At 45.5% G+C, this 18096-nt stretch overlaps 1 protein-coding gene across 13 annotated transcripts in view; it reads left to right on the top strand.

Annotated features, from left to right (window-relative positions):
* CSNK1G1 (casein kinase 1 gamma 1) overlaps positions 1 to 18096 on the top strand; it is a 258375-nt gene that overhangs the window by 73658 nt on the left and 166621 nt on the right. For all 13 annotated transcript variants that reach the window (XM_073363225.2, XM_073363224.2, XM_073363223.2 and 10 more), the window contains one exon: positions 10401 to 10798. In XM_073363225.2, coding sequence (XP_073219326.1) covers positions 10621 to 10798 — 178 coding nt within the window. In that variant the 5' untranslated portion in view covers positions 10401 to 10620. The remainder of the gene's footprint in view (positions 1 to 10400; positions 10799 to 18096) is intronic.

Genomic DNA, 18096 nt, shown 5'->3' with positions numbered 1-18096 from the left:
CTATAACTGCTTTGCTTCTGTCTTGACTTGTCATACCCATTAAGAGTTAGAAGAATCCATTAGCTTCCTTTTAGTTCTTCTCTCTAACATTCCTCAGTTATGTGTAAGCATTTTCTGGAGGACATAGAAAAAACAGTGGAGGAAGCCCAGAATCCAGGAGCGACAGCTCTAGTGCAGTCTTCTGGTCCTTTTGCTGATCACTCTGAGATGAGTATGTCAAATTTCAAGGTGACTATACTTCTGTTCCCTCTCTGGTCCACTAAAGGCCTACACTTTAGGCTTCTGGTTCCCAGCTATCACTTCTCTTGGGCTGAGATTTGTGTCTGACTCCTCCCTGGTATTTTAAGGCCGCACAGCTTCTTGCCTTATACTGTGATATCCCCAGCATACCAGGTGCCTAAAAAGCCAGTGCCTGTGCTTTGCTGACTCTCCAAGGGATATAAGCAGCAAATTGCTCACAGTTAAATTATCACACAGCTCTTTCTACGCAAGCACATTTATTCTCAAGGTAAAAGGGTTACAGAAAAAGCATTAAAACAATAAAAGAACCTGCACGCATGTTGAAAAGCTTACTTGAGGTCGCCCGCAATTCCAGCCTAGGGTTCTGATAGGTTTTAGTCCTTCAAAACCCATAACTGGGTTTTCCTTATGGCTGCAAGATTTGGAGGGCTTGCACCATTTCCAAGGATTTTTATGCGGTGATGGATTTTGTCTGGGAAGCACTCCCAAGACCAGAAACCCATAAAAAGTTGTTCGTATGTTCATATTGAGAATATTCTTGTCATTTCCTTTTCACTTAGACATCTTTGGAGAATATTGGGAAAAGGTAGGTGCTTGTGCTGACCTAAAGCAGTGTACTCATCTCTTTTTTTCTAAATGCTTGAGATGCTACGAAATGTAGGGAGTTTCCTGTTTATAGATCCATACTTCATCCTGAAGTTTCCTACTGAAATGTCAGGAGAACTTATGAGCTGATCAGACTGGTTCAGTCACAGCCTTATTCTCTAAGCATTAACATTTTGGCTCCAGACTCTGGGTTTCTGACTGCCTGTATGTTGCATCTATGGATGTGGTTAGTGGGACCTTCTTTCTAAATCTGACATGGAGGAGGGGGTTTCTGGTTAAAGTGATGGTGCCAGAAGTTTCAGACTAATCAGATGCTCATAACTTTCCTTTTAAAAACGAATCAAGCTTTTGGGGAAGTTTTGGATCAAGATCTTTAGGGCTTTCAGGTTAAGAATGCCTTTCCAGGACAACATAAGTTTTCAGCAGTTCCTTCCTGGCATTGCTCAGGTCTTCACAGTCACAACAGCACCCCCGCCCCCGAAGTCTTGGTACAAGATAAGATTCTGGAGATTCCACAAAGTAACAGGCTGAAGATGACTGAGCTCATCAGGCAGTCTAGTGATTGCTTAAATGCTAGGGGAGCAAGAGAGTGGGGCGGGGAGATAATTATTTCCCTTTCTTCTGTCAGTAGATCACAGAGGACTGCTGGGTATCCTCTGCTCTTCTCAGGACAATTGTTATCTTCCAGGTTCTCACAGATTTCACCCAAAAAATTGAGAAGCAGTGGACAGTGTTTTCTGGACATCAGGTTGTCTTGGAAGTGCCAGTGTAGGTGTGCATTACAAGGGTTTACTCTATGCTATTTATCATACTGTAGACGTATGTCTGTCATTACAGCAGTAAATCTTTGCTGACTATACAGAACGCATAGTACTACTTGGTTGCCTTGCATACGTTTTGTCTAGTTCAGGATAGGTGTGGCAGCAGTGTCTGACATTGCCGTTAGGATGGAGGTGCTCCCATTTGCGACTTAGTCCTCCATCCTTATTCATGGAGGCGGGAGTGGTTTTAGTTTTTGAGTCCTGTGTTTTTGGGAATAATATATAGGGCATTGGAGGTGTTGGTTTCATTGGTAGCTGAGCTTTAAGAGCTTTATTTTTAACCAGTGTCCCTTTATTAGATGATTGTTTCCATGTTGTGATTGGGTTTTGACTGAAAGCTTCTCACGCTGTTGCTGAAGTGAAGAATGTTACCTTAATGTGTTTAGTGAATTGTACTGAGTCATGATAAAAGTCAAGCATCCTCTAGATGCTGACCTGCTTAAACTTGAGTAATTTTTTCACTAGTTACCTTGTTGAGTGGGTGGTGAGTGGGGGGGGGGGGGGGGGGGGGGGGGAGGAAAGAGGGAAAATCACTTCTAAAGGATTTGCAGCATGGCAGGAAATAAAACTAAAATCCTAGTGTTCTGACTATTGGTCATATCTCCATGTGACTGCCCTCACTACAATCTAGTCTTTTCCCTTCCCTTTCCCATTCCTCCTTTTAAAATTGAACAGTGCTTTTCCTTTTAGCTAGCCCAAGGAATCATTCTTGAGGCAAGATTTACAATAAGGGTGAGGTACTAAGTTTTTTCCAGAAAGTGACATGACAATGGAATTGTTGTAACTGGAATACAAACTTTGATCCAATCCATTGCCAATCGGTTTAATTATGTTGTACTGGCTTTCATAACGGGGTATCACTGATTTAACACAACAGTTTTTATCACAAGCTTGAAGAATTTCCTCAGTTGAGCTTCATAGGTGCTACCCAACTACTGGGAAAGTAGACTTCTCCTTCAGCAAGAGATGATCCCATACAGTCCTTGTTCTTGTCAGATTTTTATATTAGACTAAAATGCTCATAAGTTAGGACCTTGTACAGTTCTCAAAGTTGGGGGCTGCAATACAAACTTAAGTTTTCATCCCAAAGGCAACTTCAGCTTTCATCAGGAAGACAGACTCCATTATCTGATCTCAATTTAGGCAATGTAATTTGTGCACTGATGCCATATTCCTACAATTACTTACAGGTTGGGTACAACTGAGCTTTCCAACTTCTGTCCACACTTTGTTTCCGGGAGCCTGGTTTAATCACTCAAGATGTACTCAAATTCTATGGTGCTAAGTTCCTAAATAGAAGATAGAGGTAACATTTTCCAAAGCTCACAAGTCAGTGAGATGCTTTGGAAAATTACTCAGGGATACCATTTTAATTAAACCTCACCTTCTGTTCTGAACTGTAAGAATAAAGTTTGGGAATTGATGCAGCTGCATCAGCCACTCTTCTAGAAATGATACTAGTGGGTGTCGACATTAATCATTCTATTGTCAGAAAGCCTTTGTCAGATTATTTAGCAGTGATTTCTATTAATTCAAGTCATTTAGTTAAACTTTGCTATTCATTAGATTCTAAAACCATGTTTCAGTGTAACATTTATGGATACTAGAATTCTTAATACATGGTGACTAAGTTGGATGAACAGATTTTTCTGTGAGCATAGAAAAGATTTATTTTTGTACCTGTTAGAAATTATTAAATTTTTTAAAGATGTTTGCAGCAGTGAAGCTTGTGTGTAGAAAAGCATGCATGTCTTTAAACTTACCATTGCCTAAAGTCACTACTCTTCCCTGCTGCCCTCCGAGTTTGTAGTAGTGAGCCTCCTCCTAGTCGAGAGACAAAAGGATTTGCTTTAGTCCAGAGGTCGGCAACCTTTCAGACGTGGTGTGCCGAGTCTTCATTTATTCACTTTAGTTTAAGGTTTCACGTGCCGGTAATACGTTTTAACGTTTTTTAGAAGGTCTCTCTCTCTGTCTATATATTATATAACTAAACTATTGTTGTATTGTAAAATGAACAAGGTTTTCAAAATGTTTAAGAAGCTTCATTTAAAATTAAATTAAAATGTTGATCTTACATTGCCGGCCCGCTCAGCCCGCTGCTGGTCTGGGGTTCTGTTCTCCTAGGCTGGCAGCAGGCTGAGCGGGGCCTGTGGCCGGGACCCGGGCCGGCAGTGGGCTGAGCGGCTCATCCCGCTGCTGCTCAGGGGTTCCATCCGCCGGCTCCTGCCAGCCGGGATCCCAGCTGACTGGCCCGCTCAGCTCGCTGCAGGTCTGGGGTCCCGGGCCTGCCCACATACAGTGGGTACCTACCTTCTCCCTGGTTCTGGCCATTCTCTTCCTCTCTCTGCACTGAGCTGAGGGGTGGGAGTGCACTGAGCACAGGGCTGGGGGTGAAGGAGCAGGCTGGGGGTTGGGGTGCAGGGTCTGGCCAGGAGTTAGAATGAGGGAGGGGGCTCAGGGTTAGGGAAGGAGGTTTGGGTGTGGAGCGCTTACCTGGGCAGTTCCCGTTTGGCGGGAGGGGTGCAGGTGGGAATGTGGGGCAGGGGGAGGTGCAGGAGCTCCTGTTTGGTGCTCAGGGTGGGGGTAGGGATGGGGATGCGGGGGCTGCAAGAGTCAGGATGTGGGGGGCTGGGGCCATGTGAGGGGGGTGCGGGTGTCAGGGCATGGAGTGTGGGGGCCCTGGGCGTGTGTGGGGGTGCCAGAGTCAGGGCTGGGGTCATGAGGGTGTGTGTGAAGGAGTCAAGCAGAGGGCTGGGTGTGTGTGAGGCGGGGTTAGGGCAGAGGGCTGGGGGTGTGGGCTGGGGTCGTGGGGTGCTCATGCCAGGGGGCTGGAGGGAATATGCCCTGCTTCTCTGCCTCCTCTGGGAGCAGCGAGCATGCTGACTTCGTCCCTCCCCCTCCCTTGCAAGGGCCGGCAGGGAGGGAGGGATGAAGAGAAGGAGCAGGAACCCAGCACACTGTGGGAAGAGGCAGGGGAGCCAGCAGGACAAAGCTTCTGCCCCCTGCCCCCTGCTCCTGTGGGAGGGGGCGGGGAGCAGAGAAGAGCGGGCCAGCCCAGATTTTTAATGGCATGCTGCTGCCTGCTGGGACCCTGGCAGGCAGCAGCATGCCATTAAAAACGGGCATGCGTGCCATAGGTTGCCCACCCCTGCTTTAGTCCATTGCTTCTGGCTTCCATTGGGCCTGCTATTGAGCAGCATGGTATGTGTCCTACTATCCACTGGGTGAGCACTCTGCCTCCATGCTTGCAGCCTTGAGAGTAAGGGTATGTTTTCACTATAAGTACTACAGTGGCACAGCTGTAGCTATGTTGCTGTAGTTATAGACACTATGGATGACCGGGGCTTTTCTGTGGCTGTAGTAAATCCACCCCCTTGAGAGGTAGTAGCTAGGTTGTATAGGAGAATTCTTCTGTTTACCTAGCTGCATCTACAGTGGGGATTAGATCAGCCTACCTGTGTCTCACAGGATGTGAAATTTTTCACAACCCTGAGCAAACCGTTCCATGGGCAGGGAGTGGGGGACAGGAACAGCAGCATCTGTAGACAACAGTGGAGCAGGGCAGTGGGGGCGGAGGGGCACCCCTCCTTTTGGAGGAGTTACCAGGCTGGTCCCAGCTGCCCGCCCTCCCCCTCATGCAGCACGATCAGTCTGCCCTCTCCAGCTGCTGCCCAAGCTTCCTCTAAACCCCGCTAGCAGTTGGCCGGTCTGGTGGGTGGGAGGTATCAGCACAGCGCCCCCTGAATAAGATGCCCTGGGGTAGCAGCCCAGCCCACCCACCCACCCCTAAGGTCAGCCATGCTTACAAATGCGTATCGGAACACATGGTGTACCGCATCCAGTGCACGAAATGCTCCAATAGCAATTGCGTGGGTGAAACCAGACAGTCACTTCACTATTTTCACACAGGAAAATAAGACAAAAACACCATGTCACTTGTGGGTGAACACTTTTTTTTCACAAAGCAATCAGTCCATATCTGACCTGTAAGTCCTCATCCTCACAGGAAACCTGCACAATGCTTTCAAAAGATGAGCCTGGAAGCTTAGATTTGTAACTTTGCTAGAGACTAAAATTCATGGACTGAATAGACGCACTGATTTATGGCTTATTACAACAGTCTATAACCCACTCACAACCCCTTCAGCTACTTCCCCTCTGACTGTGGAGGGGTGTTAATGGGCCACTTCACCTTGAAGGGTGACTTGAAATGTGTTAACTACTTTGCTAAACGATCTGTTCCACTTTGCATTTTGGCTGTGACACCAGTGTTTCCCACACCTGAAGAAGAGCTCTGTGTAGCTTGAAAGCTTGTCTCTCTCACCAACAGAAGTTGGTCCAATAAAAGATGTTACCTCACCCACCTTCTCTCTAAGGCCTGGGCTACACTGGGGTGGGGTTTCAAACTAAGATACGCAACTTCAGCTAAATCCAAGTATCTTAGTTCGACTTACCTGGCCGTACTCATGGAGGTGAGTTGACCGCGGCGGCTCCCCGGTCGACTCCGCTTACCCCTCCTGCCGAGGTGGAGTACAGGCATCGATTCGGGGATTGATTTATCATGTCTAGTAGAGACAAATCGATTTCCCAATAGATCGATTACGCGCCGATTCAGCAGATAGTGAAGATGTACCCTAAGGAAACAAAAAGAAAAGGAGTACCTGTGGCACCTTAGAGACTAACCAATTTATTTGAGCATGAGCTTTCGTGAGCTACAGCTCACTTCATCGGATGCATACTGTGGAAACTGCAGAAGACATTATATACACAGAGACCATGAAACAATACCTCCTCCCACCCCACTCTCCTGCTGGTAATAGCTTATCTAAAGTGATCACTCTCCTTACACTTTAGATAAGCTATTACCAGCAGGACAGTGGGGTGGGAGGAGGTATTGTTTCATGGTCTCTGTGTATATAATGTCTTCTGCAGTTTCCACAGTATGCATCCGATGAAGTGAGCTGTAGCTCACGAAAGCTCATGCTCAAATAAATTGGTTAGTCTCTAAGGTGCCACACGTACTCCTTTTCTTTTTGCGAATACAGACTAACACGGCTGTTACTCTGAAACCTAAGGAAACACTGACTTTTTCTACAGAACCAAATTTGTATCCCAAAATTTCCAGATACTCCCAGTCTAAAGACTGAGCTTAAACTTGAACAATATTTCTGCATGGAAAAGTACTGTCTTGTTATACCTTCAGTACCTGTCTTGTAGTAGTAGTGTCCTGCTTTTCTTTCCAGAAGAATCTTGCTAACCCGCACGTTGCTAATAATGCATCAAGTCTCTCCTGTTCTTTCCTTGCAGCACATAGTTCTTCTTTGAGTTGTGTCCCTATAGGTGCTCCTCTGTAGGTGTATCCATGTCCCTGCACCTCAGATCAGTCTGAGGTCCAGGGACGTGGATATACCTACAGTGGAGCACCCCTAGGGCAGAGGTGGACAAATTACGGCCTGCGGGCCACATCCGGCCTGCGGGACCCTCCTGCCTGGCCACTGAGCTCCTGGCCCCGGAGGCTAGTCCCTGGCTTCTCCCCTGCTGTTCCCCCTCCTCTGCAGCCTCTGTGTGCCATGCTCCCAGTGTAGTGTATTAAACTGCTCCGCATAGGAATGTGCTACCGGTAGCAGTTATGGAGAGCAATTTACTACGCTACACCAGCGCAACGCTCGGGGCGGCCAGGCAATGCTCTGGGCAGTACAGCTGTAGCACCGCCAGCCACTGGTGCTCCAGGCAGCGCGGTAAGGGAGCAGCGGGGGTTGGATAGAGGGCAGAGGAGTTCAGGGTGGTGGTCAGGGGGTGGGGGTGTGGATGTGGGGGCCCAGTCAGGAAGAAGGGGGGGTTGGATGTGGTGGAGGGGGGCAGTCGGGCAGAGGTTCTGGGGGCGGTCAGGGGACAGGGAGTGTGGGGGGGTGGATGGGGCAGAGGTCCTGGGAGAGCCCGTCAGGGGGTGAGCAGCAAGGGGGTGAGCAGATAGGGGCCAGGGGCACAGCCTCCCTTAACTGGCCCTCCATACAATTTCGGAAACCTGATGTGGCCCTCAGGCCAAAAAGTTTGCCTGCCCTTGCATAGGGGGACACATCTCAAACCACAGTTACTCAGAAGGCAAGTAACCTCTTCTTCTGTCTCCTGAGGGCTAAAATGCTTTAGCCTAATTAAAGCTATTGGGATCAATACAGGATAATTGGGTCAAATTCTATAATAGAAACATAGGGTTGGAAGGGACCTTGAATTCATCAAGTCCAGGCCCCTGTGCTGGGGCAGGACCAAGGAAACCTAGACCATCCTCAAACATCCAAGGTGTTTCTCCAACTTGTTTTTAAATGCTTCTAATGATGGGGACTCCACAACCTCCCTTGGAAGCCTCCCTTAACTACCCTCAGCCCTGGTCTACATGAAGAGTTTAGGTCGAATTTAGCAGCGTTAGATCGATTTAAACCTGCACCCATCCAGACGACGAACCCATTTTTGTCGACTTAAAGGGCTCTTAAAATCGATTTCTGTACTCCTCTCCGACAAGGAGATTAGTGCTGAAATCGACATCGCTGGGTCGAATTTGGGGTAATGTGAATGCAATTCGATGGTATTGGCCTCTGGGGAGTTATCCCAGAGTGCTCCATTGTGACCTCTCTGGACAGCACTTTGAACTCCGATGCACTAGCCAAGTACACAAGAAAATACCTAAGAACTTTTGAATTTCATTTCCTGTTTGGTCAGTGTGGCGAACTCAGCAGCACAGGTGACCATGCAGTCCCCCCAGAATCGTAGAGCATAGAATGTTTCTATGCTCCCCCTATCATCTCTGTCCCTGAGGTTATCGCAGATTAGAAGGCAAAAAAAATGCACTCATGATGACATGTGTTCCAAGCTCGTGCAGTCCTCCCACGCTGATAGGGCACAGTTTAATGCATGGAGGCATTCAGTGGCAGAGGCCAGGAAAGAATTGTTGTGTTTACTTAACAGCAAAAGTATCATGCCTTGCTAGCGATCCTGCCCGATCCAGGTCGCTGCATCACATGCACTCCGTGCTGTGTCAGCCTTGGGCGGGGGCATGACCGCTTTGTGAGCAGGAAGGCCATAGATATAGACATTGCATTAGGTAGCTTCTGTAGCTAGAGAAAACATTCCTGTGCATTTGGCAAAGTCTGTGGCAAAAAAGGAGAAGCCCCATGACACACCAAACTATTAATAATACACAACCACACATTACATAAAGTATAATAGGTACCATGCGAGGGCTACATTCAAGTTGGGTTTCCGTAGGGTAGTGATTATCACGTTCACCTAACGTGTGAAAGGTCCCCGGTTCAAAATCTGGTGGAAACAGGTCACTGTTCATTTTTCTGACTTCCCTCCTGCATTTTTAGTCTTAGAACAGACCAAGCTGTGAAATTTTACTTTGAATTGTATCAATTATGACTTAAATAATATGGAAGCTCTCTCTAAGTTATAGGCCCAGGTTCCTTACCCTTTCAGCTGCTCTGATAAATTAACATTTTTGTTAGGGGTGGGGAAAAATTTTCGTGACGCCTTTTATAGGGACTCTGAAATAATCTTAACATGGCCCACTGAGTGCAATCCTTCATTCTGGATTTGTCATTCCACAAGCTGAACTCCTCCTTAATACTGTCCAGGCTTCATGAGCCGTGGGAGCAAGGGGCAGGCTGGGGCAGGTGTGACCGAGCGGAGCTGCCGGCTGGGAGAGCAGTCTGAGGCAGAAGCCTCCAGCTCTCATGATATTCCAGGCAGGACTGAATCTCCATGAGATGAAACTTAAAGAAGAGAATGACCTGGAGTCTTTCCTATTCAGTGCTCTAAGAGGAGGGTAGCCACGTCTGTCCAGGCACCCCGATCGATCTCACCGAGGTCTGCCAGGAGCACCCAGGAGACATACGATGGCTATCAGTCCTACTGCACTCTCTGCCCTGAAGGCAAGGATCTGCTAAGTAGCAATACAGTACCGCGTCTACCAGAAGACGTACGGTGATGGTGAGCTGAGCAGGCTCCATGCTTGTATGGTATGACAAGCGTGGCAGCAGGCTGAGCAGGGCCAGCAGCCGGGACCCCGGAAAAAAATGATCGTCTGCCATTGCTTTCACGGAGGGAGGGAGCGGGGCCTGACAACGTGTACCCAAAACCACCCGCGACAAAGTTTTTGCCCAATCAGGCACTGGAAGCTTAACCCAGTGTTCTAACGGGCCGCAGAGACTGCGGGAACTGTGGGATACCTACCCACAGTGCACTGCTTTTTAAGTCGATGCTAGCCACGGTAGTGAGGATGCACTCCGGCGATTTTATGTGCTTAGTGTGAACATATGCAATCGATTTGTATAAAACTGAATTCTAAAAATCGACTTCTATAAAATTGACCTAATTTTGTAGTGTAGACATACTCTTTAGAGTTAGAAAGTCTTCCTAATATCTAACCTAAATAGCCCTTGCTGCAGATTAAGCCCATTACTTCTCATCCTACCTCTGGTGGATATGGAGAACAGTTGATCACAGTCCTCTTTATGACAGCCCTCAACATATTGGAAGACTATCAGGTCCCCCTCAGTAGTCTTTTCTCAAGACTAAACGTGCCTAGTTTTTTTTTTTTTTTTCCCAACCTTTACTCATATGTCAGGTTTTCTAAAACTTATTTTTTCCACGTTTGGTTAGCAGTAGCTATTTTCTTAATATGAAACATTAATTGATTTTATTCTTGCAATCTCATATTTCCTTTTTTCTTTTCAGATTCTAAAGATCTGCCTTTACTGAGTTCTCCAGGAGGTAACCAACCACTGTGGAGCTACATTAGTAGTCTGGAGATGGTGCCAAAAGAACTTCATGTTTCTATGACTTGTATTGTAACCTGACTCAGTGATACTTTTGGATATATATTTCTATTCTAAGGAGAAGAGTGCGTACTCCCAATTCTGCCAGTTTACTGGCAGAGATTTTGTGTTGTAAGATCATGGACCATTCAAACAGGGAGAAGGATGAAAGGCAGCGGACAACAAAAGGAATGCCAGGGAGGAGTGGGCATGGTTCTCGACCGAGTTCTGCTACATCCTCTGGTGTTCTTATGGTGGGACCCAATTTCAGAGTGGGCAAGAAGATAGGGTGTGGGAACTTCGGAGAGCTCAGACTAGGTAAGAATATAGCTGTCTTAGTGGCTTGCATTACATGAGTTTGTATCTCATAATTGGTGTTTAAAATCTTAAGATAGAAAGTAATGAATATTTAAGTACTTTTAAATTTAAATAATTTACTCTGGTGTTAAAGCAACATGATTCCACAAAAGCTGGTGCAGGTTGAGTGATAGTCAGGGGTGATTGTCACATGCCACAATTTCCTTGCAACTACAGAGTTGCTTTTTCTGTGACTATTCAGGTATGTAATGGACTACCTTTGTTCGAGTTTTGGAGTGCTTGCACATGAACAAATCCACAGCAAGTGGCAGCTGTGTATGCCCAAAGATGTGAATTCTGAACACTCCCTGGCAAACCTTGTTTAATGCATATGAAGGCTTATCTCTTGTATACCTTTTAAAATCCATTTTGCCTGTTCTGAAAAGTGTTTTTTATTAAACCTTTGAGCAACACAAAAAACTTACTGTTAACATGCTTACTCTTGTTACAAGTAAAATTCATCCAAGGCAAGGGATGTGTTCAATAAAAGATGTTGTTGTTTTTTGATATCATCTTTGTATCACTCTCCAAATGGTTTCTCTGTTACTTGGATCCCAAAAGCATAACTTGTTGAAGATTATTCTTGCATCTGTCAGAAGGAAAATGTCTTTTGCTTTTTGTTTTATGCACCTCTTATGCTTTTGCTTCTGTTAAAGGGGTTGCATCTCTATTTTGTTTTGCTTTTCTGTATCAGCTGTATGTTAGGTTGCAATATTTTCCGAACAGTTGTGAACTATTATTCCTGCTTTCTTACTAACTCTGTGAAAGGAGCACTCACAGCCTGCTTGGTTTTCTTCTGGATCAACTAGCTTGTTCTGTTCACAGGATTGAGAATAATTTGAAGGCAATTGGACCAAGAATGCTGACTTCTGGCGGTCACTTAAAACTATTGTTTTAAAGCAATGTTGTTGTAGCCTTGTTGGTCCCAGGATATTAGGGGTATTATTAGCATTTCTCTCACCAACAGAAGTTAGGCAAATAAGATATTACCTCACCCATCTTGTCTCTCTGTTTTAAAGCCAAACATTTACTTATGTGATCAAGATGTTAATGTTGAGATGTTCCCAGCCTCTTTGGAGCCATAGGGATCCTCATGTGTGGTGACAGTTCTTTTAGCCAAGAAGGCCTGGATGTAGCTCCTCCTGGAACTAGTTGGTGTCTCTTTTGTGAACTAGAAGGGGTGGTTCATCAGTGCTGTATGCCTCAAGAAGCTGAATAAGTGTCCTCCATGGCATTTCCCAACTCCTCTAGGTTTGGGACTGGAGGACTGAGCTGCAGCTTGATACCAGAAATCCCATGTATTGTGCTTATAGATGATGATGTCTGATTACCAATAGATTACAAAGATTCATAGACTCACTGAAATAATGAAACTCCAGTCTAGTAGAGCATATTGGTGCTGTCCTGCAGAACTGCCACTCAGGTGCAGTGGGAACTTCTCTCTGAGATGTTGAGGAAACGTATGATGTGAGCTCTGACAAGTGGTACATATGGTTATATTAAAGGCTGACCTCTTTCCAGATGGGAACCTCAAAGTGATATGCTACTTTCTCAGGCTAACTTCTCCCAAAGAAATATAGTTTTCATTCTTGCTTCCTTAGCTTTTCTCAGTGACTTGTTTTCATTTATTTTCAATGCTGATGCCTTTTGAATCTCCAGGCTTAAAATTTGGACAGTTTTCCTTTCAGTGGCCTGGCGGAATGGTGATTTTACTTGAGGTTAAGAAATGCACTGTCTCACAAGAAGTGGGCTGTGTGAATGTAGTAGTGTGCATTTTATAACTTCTTGTTAAATGGCATGGATCTAAGAATGTTAGTATTGAGAATGTTAGTATGTAAGCTAGTCTGTGATGCATGGAATTTCTGGATCAGTGGAATAAAATAAAAATACCAAAATAATAAAAATAAAAAGCTAGGTTCAGGAATTCAACTTGGGTTCCCATTTTGGGGTAAGCGATGGGGGAAGAACTAACCAGCGCTTTGGTATCAGGAGGATGATTCTTAAGAGGTGTTTGTAAGAGCTATGTAAACTTGATCTCATGCATAGATTTTTTTTTTTAACTAGAAAAAAAATTACTAGCCTTGAAATGAATGGAACCTATAGATAAGTACTGTAGGCATCTAGTTAGTTCAGACATGACTAATCCCAGGGCTTTTCATAGCTGTCCAATGACAAATCCTTTGCTAGAGAGAAAAGAATTTGTGAAGCTAAATTTAGGATTTAGAAAATCATGTTACTATTTATGAGCACCTTAAAACATGCTAGGCTAACAATCCCTGCTCCACAGTGTTTACAATATAAATGGGACATGATGCAATAAATGAAGGTCATGGACAGGCAAAAAGTGGGCAATGCGAAGAGGGAAAAAGAGAGTGTAACAAGATCATCTAGTGGCTATGCAGTAAGCAGTGTGCAAAACTTGATGGTTCCATTAACATGTTTACTCACTCTTGCTTCTCATTGACTCCTCCTGGACACAGTAGTAGAAACTAGCTCCAGCTGGCCCTATACTGCATCAGTGTCAGTGGAAACAGTGGAGTGTGAACATGCTTAAAGAGGTCAGGTCCCTTCTCTGCTTCTCCTCTCACCCGCATGGGAATGCAGCAGCAGTGGTGCGAATCACCTCCAGGTGGCCCAGCACACACCCAGTCTTACCTGGAAGCAGGACAGCGACTGCCATTTATTCCTGAAGATTTGGAAATGAGAAGTGAAGAAAATGACACTTTCTAAAATTTGGAAGATAGGCTGTGACTGCTGTTCCAGCCCCTCTGCACTGCACAGAAACCACCACTGGTAAGGAGGCTGCCAGAGGGATCCATCTCTTATGGGGAAAGAGCCCTGAGCCTCAGCCTTGCTCCTCCTGGCTTTGCCACCATTTCCTGGTCAGGAGGCCTCTTATAGTTATAACTCAGACATTACTAAATGGTCAGTGCCTTCTGAACTTTACCTCTTCTTCAAAGCATGTAAGAACAATAGAGTTGTCATGGACAACAGAAACAGCTTACTTCAAGGAAACAGATTGTCTGATGCTGTTGGTGATGAAATAATACCTTTGACTTGATGTTGCCCTGGCAGACTTAATTTATGTTGACAGGGCTGTGGATGAAAAAATCCAAAAACTCAGCTCTTCACTTGCCTCTGTAGGACCCTCGCAGGTTCTCTGTGAACCAACACACACAGCTGGTCACGCCCTGGACCTCATGTTTTGTTTAGTTATCAATATTGACGGCATCACAACCCATGCTTTGGGCATGACTTCATTTAAGGCAGAACTCTACAATCTCCCAGGAAACAAGAAAGGCCCATGATCCTGATTCTATTACCAAGACTAATGGACACCATCAAATTACAAAGCCTGCTAAAGGACAGTAGCACTGAACGTATAGGACAAGGACTCAAGGATCTGGTGAATCATCATTGCATTCTAGCCTTTGACATTCTGACCCCCTAAACAGCTCCTCCCTCCCCATCACGCAACGGTGACTCCATAGTCTTAGAAGTTTAGTCTAGTTTTAGTTAGCTTTAGGTGGGAGCAGTAGTTTAAAAAAAAAACAAACTTTTTCAAACTTTTTTCCTAGTTTTTAAGGACCATTGTCCATTTAAATTTTCTCCCTTCCTCCTTGGAGCTTTACATTACTGGGCGATCCTGCCTAGTTCTCCTAGTTTTTTTTAAACACTGCCTATCATGGCAGAAGGTAATTCCAGTGAATGACAGATAATCCCGGTGTATCCGTTGCCTCTGGAAATCTCACTTACCCTCAAAGTGCATATCCTGTCTGGCAATAAAATCTAATGCCAGAAAAAACAGGGAGGTGAAAGTACATCTTGTCATGACGGAGAGCGCTCTTCGCTTGGCCTCTGATCCAGGCCCAGAGACATCATTCCTCCCCCTCCCCCTCAATACGTTAGTCTCCAAGTACATCAGGTACTTCTATTGCCTCAGCAGTGCACTCCCTGGGAGCAGTTAAGAGGAAAAGTCAAGATTTCTCTAATAAGGACCTCTAGCCCTCCTGGTAAGGAACCTACCTTGAAGAAGCCGCAATTGCTAATGACACTAGCCGTTTCAGCACCAATTGGTCTCCAACCTGATACCGACAAGGCTTTTGGTTCTTCAGGTACCGAAAGAATAGTTAAGCCTAAGGACTCAAAAATGTTGGACTCCGCCAAGTCATTGGTACTGTCCGGGGAGCAAAGCGGTAAAAATTATTTCTGCTCAGGCCACTGCCACAGTACCAACAACTGTTTGTTTCAGTACTAAAGGAATTTTGATGTCCTTGACCTCCCTGTGTCCAAGATGCATGACTCACCATAGTTTAGTACTGATCTGTTCTCAGTACCAAGGACCTGTAGGTCTCCAGACACGTCTGTTACCTCCTGTTTTTCAGTGCTCTGCTACTCCTAGAGTAATGTGGAAGAGGAGGATTCTGACTAAGATCTTGCCTCAGTTTCTCAAATTTGTTAAAGGTTTGCCACATCTCTAGAGGGATACTTTTCCAGAGGTCTTTGAAGAAGCCAATTATATTTGTGAGAAGTATTTACAGACACCACTTTGCTGGTTTGAACACCCATGGGTCATATGCACCTTGTCAGCCATGCTGGAATCCCTAGGTGGCTTACAATCAGCATTTTTCAAGGGACTCGAGTACCACGTGGCATAGAGATACAGTCTCTATCATCTTTCCTTTCCAGGAGACCTGAACCTTTGAGGAACAGGAAGCGAGGTCTGATTAAGAGATCTCCCCACATAGCCAACATCTCTTCTTCATCCCCAGATGAAGATGTAATTCCACCTCCACCATCCCTGGCTGACTACTTCAAGCAGTTTCAGGATCTTATTAAGAGGACAGCAGACTCCTTACACATCCTGCTTGAGAAGAGTAGAGAGTCTTATCAAAGCTGTTTGACATCCTACATACAGCATTATCTGCACAGATTGCCTTTCCTGTTATCGAAGCCCTCCTAGACCCAGCAAAGGCAATCTAGCATACACCAGCCACAATTTCACCCCGCTGCAAGAGAGTGGATAAGAAATACTATATTTCCTCAAAGGACTTGGAATTTTTATTTTCTTATCCCTCTGCCGATCCCCTGGTATTTGAGGTGATAGATGAATGTGGAAGGGCAGCACCGCACTAAATCTATGTATGCCCTATGATAAATATCATAAGTGCCTCAACCTGTTCTGGTACAAAGTCATACTTGTCATCCACTCTACTTTTCAGACTCGCCAGCTACCAGATGTTAATGGTGAAATACATCCACCCAAATTATGCCAAGCTCAATTCCTTTATTGTGCGTCTCCCATCAGAGCACAGAGAACAATTTCGGGAGATCATTGCAGAAGGCTGGCTTCTTGCCAGAACATCTCTGCAAGCCTCCCTTGAAGTTGCTGAGAGTGCTGTTTGTTCTTTCTCTGTGGCAGAAGTTATGAGACAAACCTTCTGGCCCAGCTCTCAGGATTTCCAAGGGAGGTCTAGAATACTGTTGAGGACTTTCCTTTTGGTGGCTCCAAACTGTGGAGAGCACAGTTTTGACGGGATTATCCTGCCTTCCTCCCCTTGGTGACCACCTTTGAAACTGCTGATGAGTTTGGAAGTTTATCATTACAGACATGTAGGTTTTGGCTATCATCTCCACAGGATACTCCACATTATACTTCCCTCCCACCTTCCAACCCTCCTTCCCCATTCCTTTTCAGGAAACCCTCTCATGAGCACCTTCTAAAACAAGAAATAGACTCTCCTACTCTTGCATGCTATAGAATGTGTTCCCATGCAACTCACAGGGAAGGTGTTTTCTTCCGGGTGCTTCCTGGTTCCAAAAAACAAACAAACGGTGGTTGGAGATCCATCCTAGATTTAAGGCTACTCAGCACCTTTGTGAAGGCACAAAAGTTCAAAATGGTAGTACTTCCCTCACTAAACCAAGGGGATTGACTCTCAGCCCTCAACCTTGAGGATGCATCTCTTCATATAACTACCACCTCTCCCACAGAATGTTTTGTTTCACTTTTGGTCAGGACCACTTTCGATATAGGGTACAGTGGAGTCGCATCATACGCGCATTTAACTTACACGAATTCAACTATACGCACTCAGCAAAAAAAAACTCAGTGGCAGTGGAGTACTGTACAGAAGTCGACGGGAGAGCGCTTGGGGGTCGATTTTATCGTGTCTAGTCTAGATGCGATAAATCAACCCCCACTGGTTCGATCACTGCCCGTCAATCCGGTAAGCATCTCTCTGCGCTGAGTGTGATTCTAGTGTTTAAAGATACATATTTTTTGTACAACTTGGCCCTTAAACGCAAGCCAACTATTTTATCTCTTGCTCAACTGAAGAAACCGTGATCTGTTCCAACTCTGCAGGAAAAACTGGCTTTGTTGGACTTATTGAGAGACAGTATGTCTGTCTCCAACGTGGCGCTTAAATATGGCCGCAACAAATCTAGCATCCGTGCCATCAAGATTCGAGAGAGAGAAATTTATCAAGCCATGGCATCAAGTGCTCCAATAACTGCTAAGGTGACAAGCCAGGTGCGTGATAAGACTTACTGAAGACTGAAAAGGCATTACACTTATGGCTGGAAGACATGAACCATAAACGTGTGCCTATCGATGGCAGCATGTTGCGAGAAAAGGCTCTTAGCCTCTACGCGCTGTTCAAACCTCCCGCCAAAGAGGGACAGCCTTCTGATGAGAAGGAATTCAAAGCCAGCCAAGGTTGGCTTAACAGTTTTAGGAACCGCTTCAACCTCAAAAACGTGTAGACTACTGGTGAAGCTGCATCTGCCAATGAAGAGGCAGCAAAAGCCTACCCCGAACAATGAAAGAAAATCATAGAAGAAAAGGGCTATCTTCCGGAACAAGTTTTTAATGCTGACGAGACTGGGCTCTTCTGGAAAGAAATGCCCAATCACACTTACACTTGAAATCAGAAAGACAAGCCCCTGGCTTCAAAGCAGCTAACGACCGTGTGACTGTGTTGTTTTGTGGCAATGCGACTGGGCATTTAATAAAGCCGGACTAGCTCTACAGGGCTGCAAATCCCCGTGCCCTAAAAGGCAAGAACAAAAATCTCCTGTCTATGTTCTGGCAATCAAATAAAATGGCTTGGGTGATGGCAGCGTTATTTCTGGATTGGTTCCACAAGTGTTTCATTCCGGAGGTCAAGCGGTACCTCAAAGAGCGAGGATTTGACTTTAAAGTGTTGCTGATTGTAGACAATGCTCCTGGCCATCCTGAGGCACTCTGGTTTGCG

Source organism: Lepidochelys kempii, chromosome 10, assembly GCF_965140285.1.
Source record: "Lepidochelys kempii isolate rLepKem1 chromosome 10, rLepKem1.hap1, whole genome shotgun sequence".
Lineage (NCBI taxonomy): Eukaryota > Metazoa > Chordata > Testudines > Cheloniidae > Lepidochelys > Lepidochelys kempii.
The sequence above is the reverse complement of the archived record's forward strand: the minus strand, read 5'-3'. Positions and strand labels throughout refer to the sequence as shown.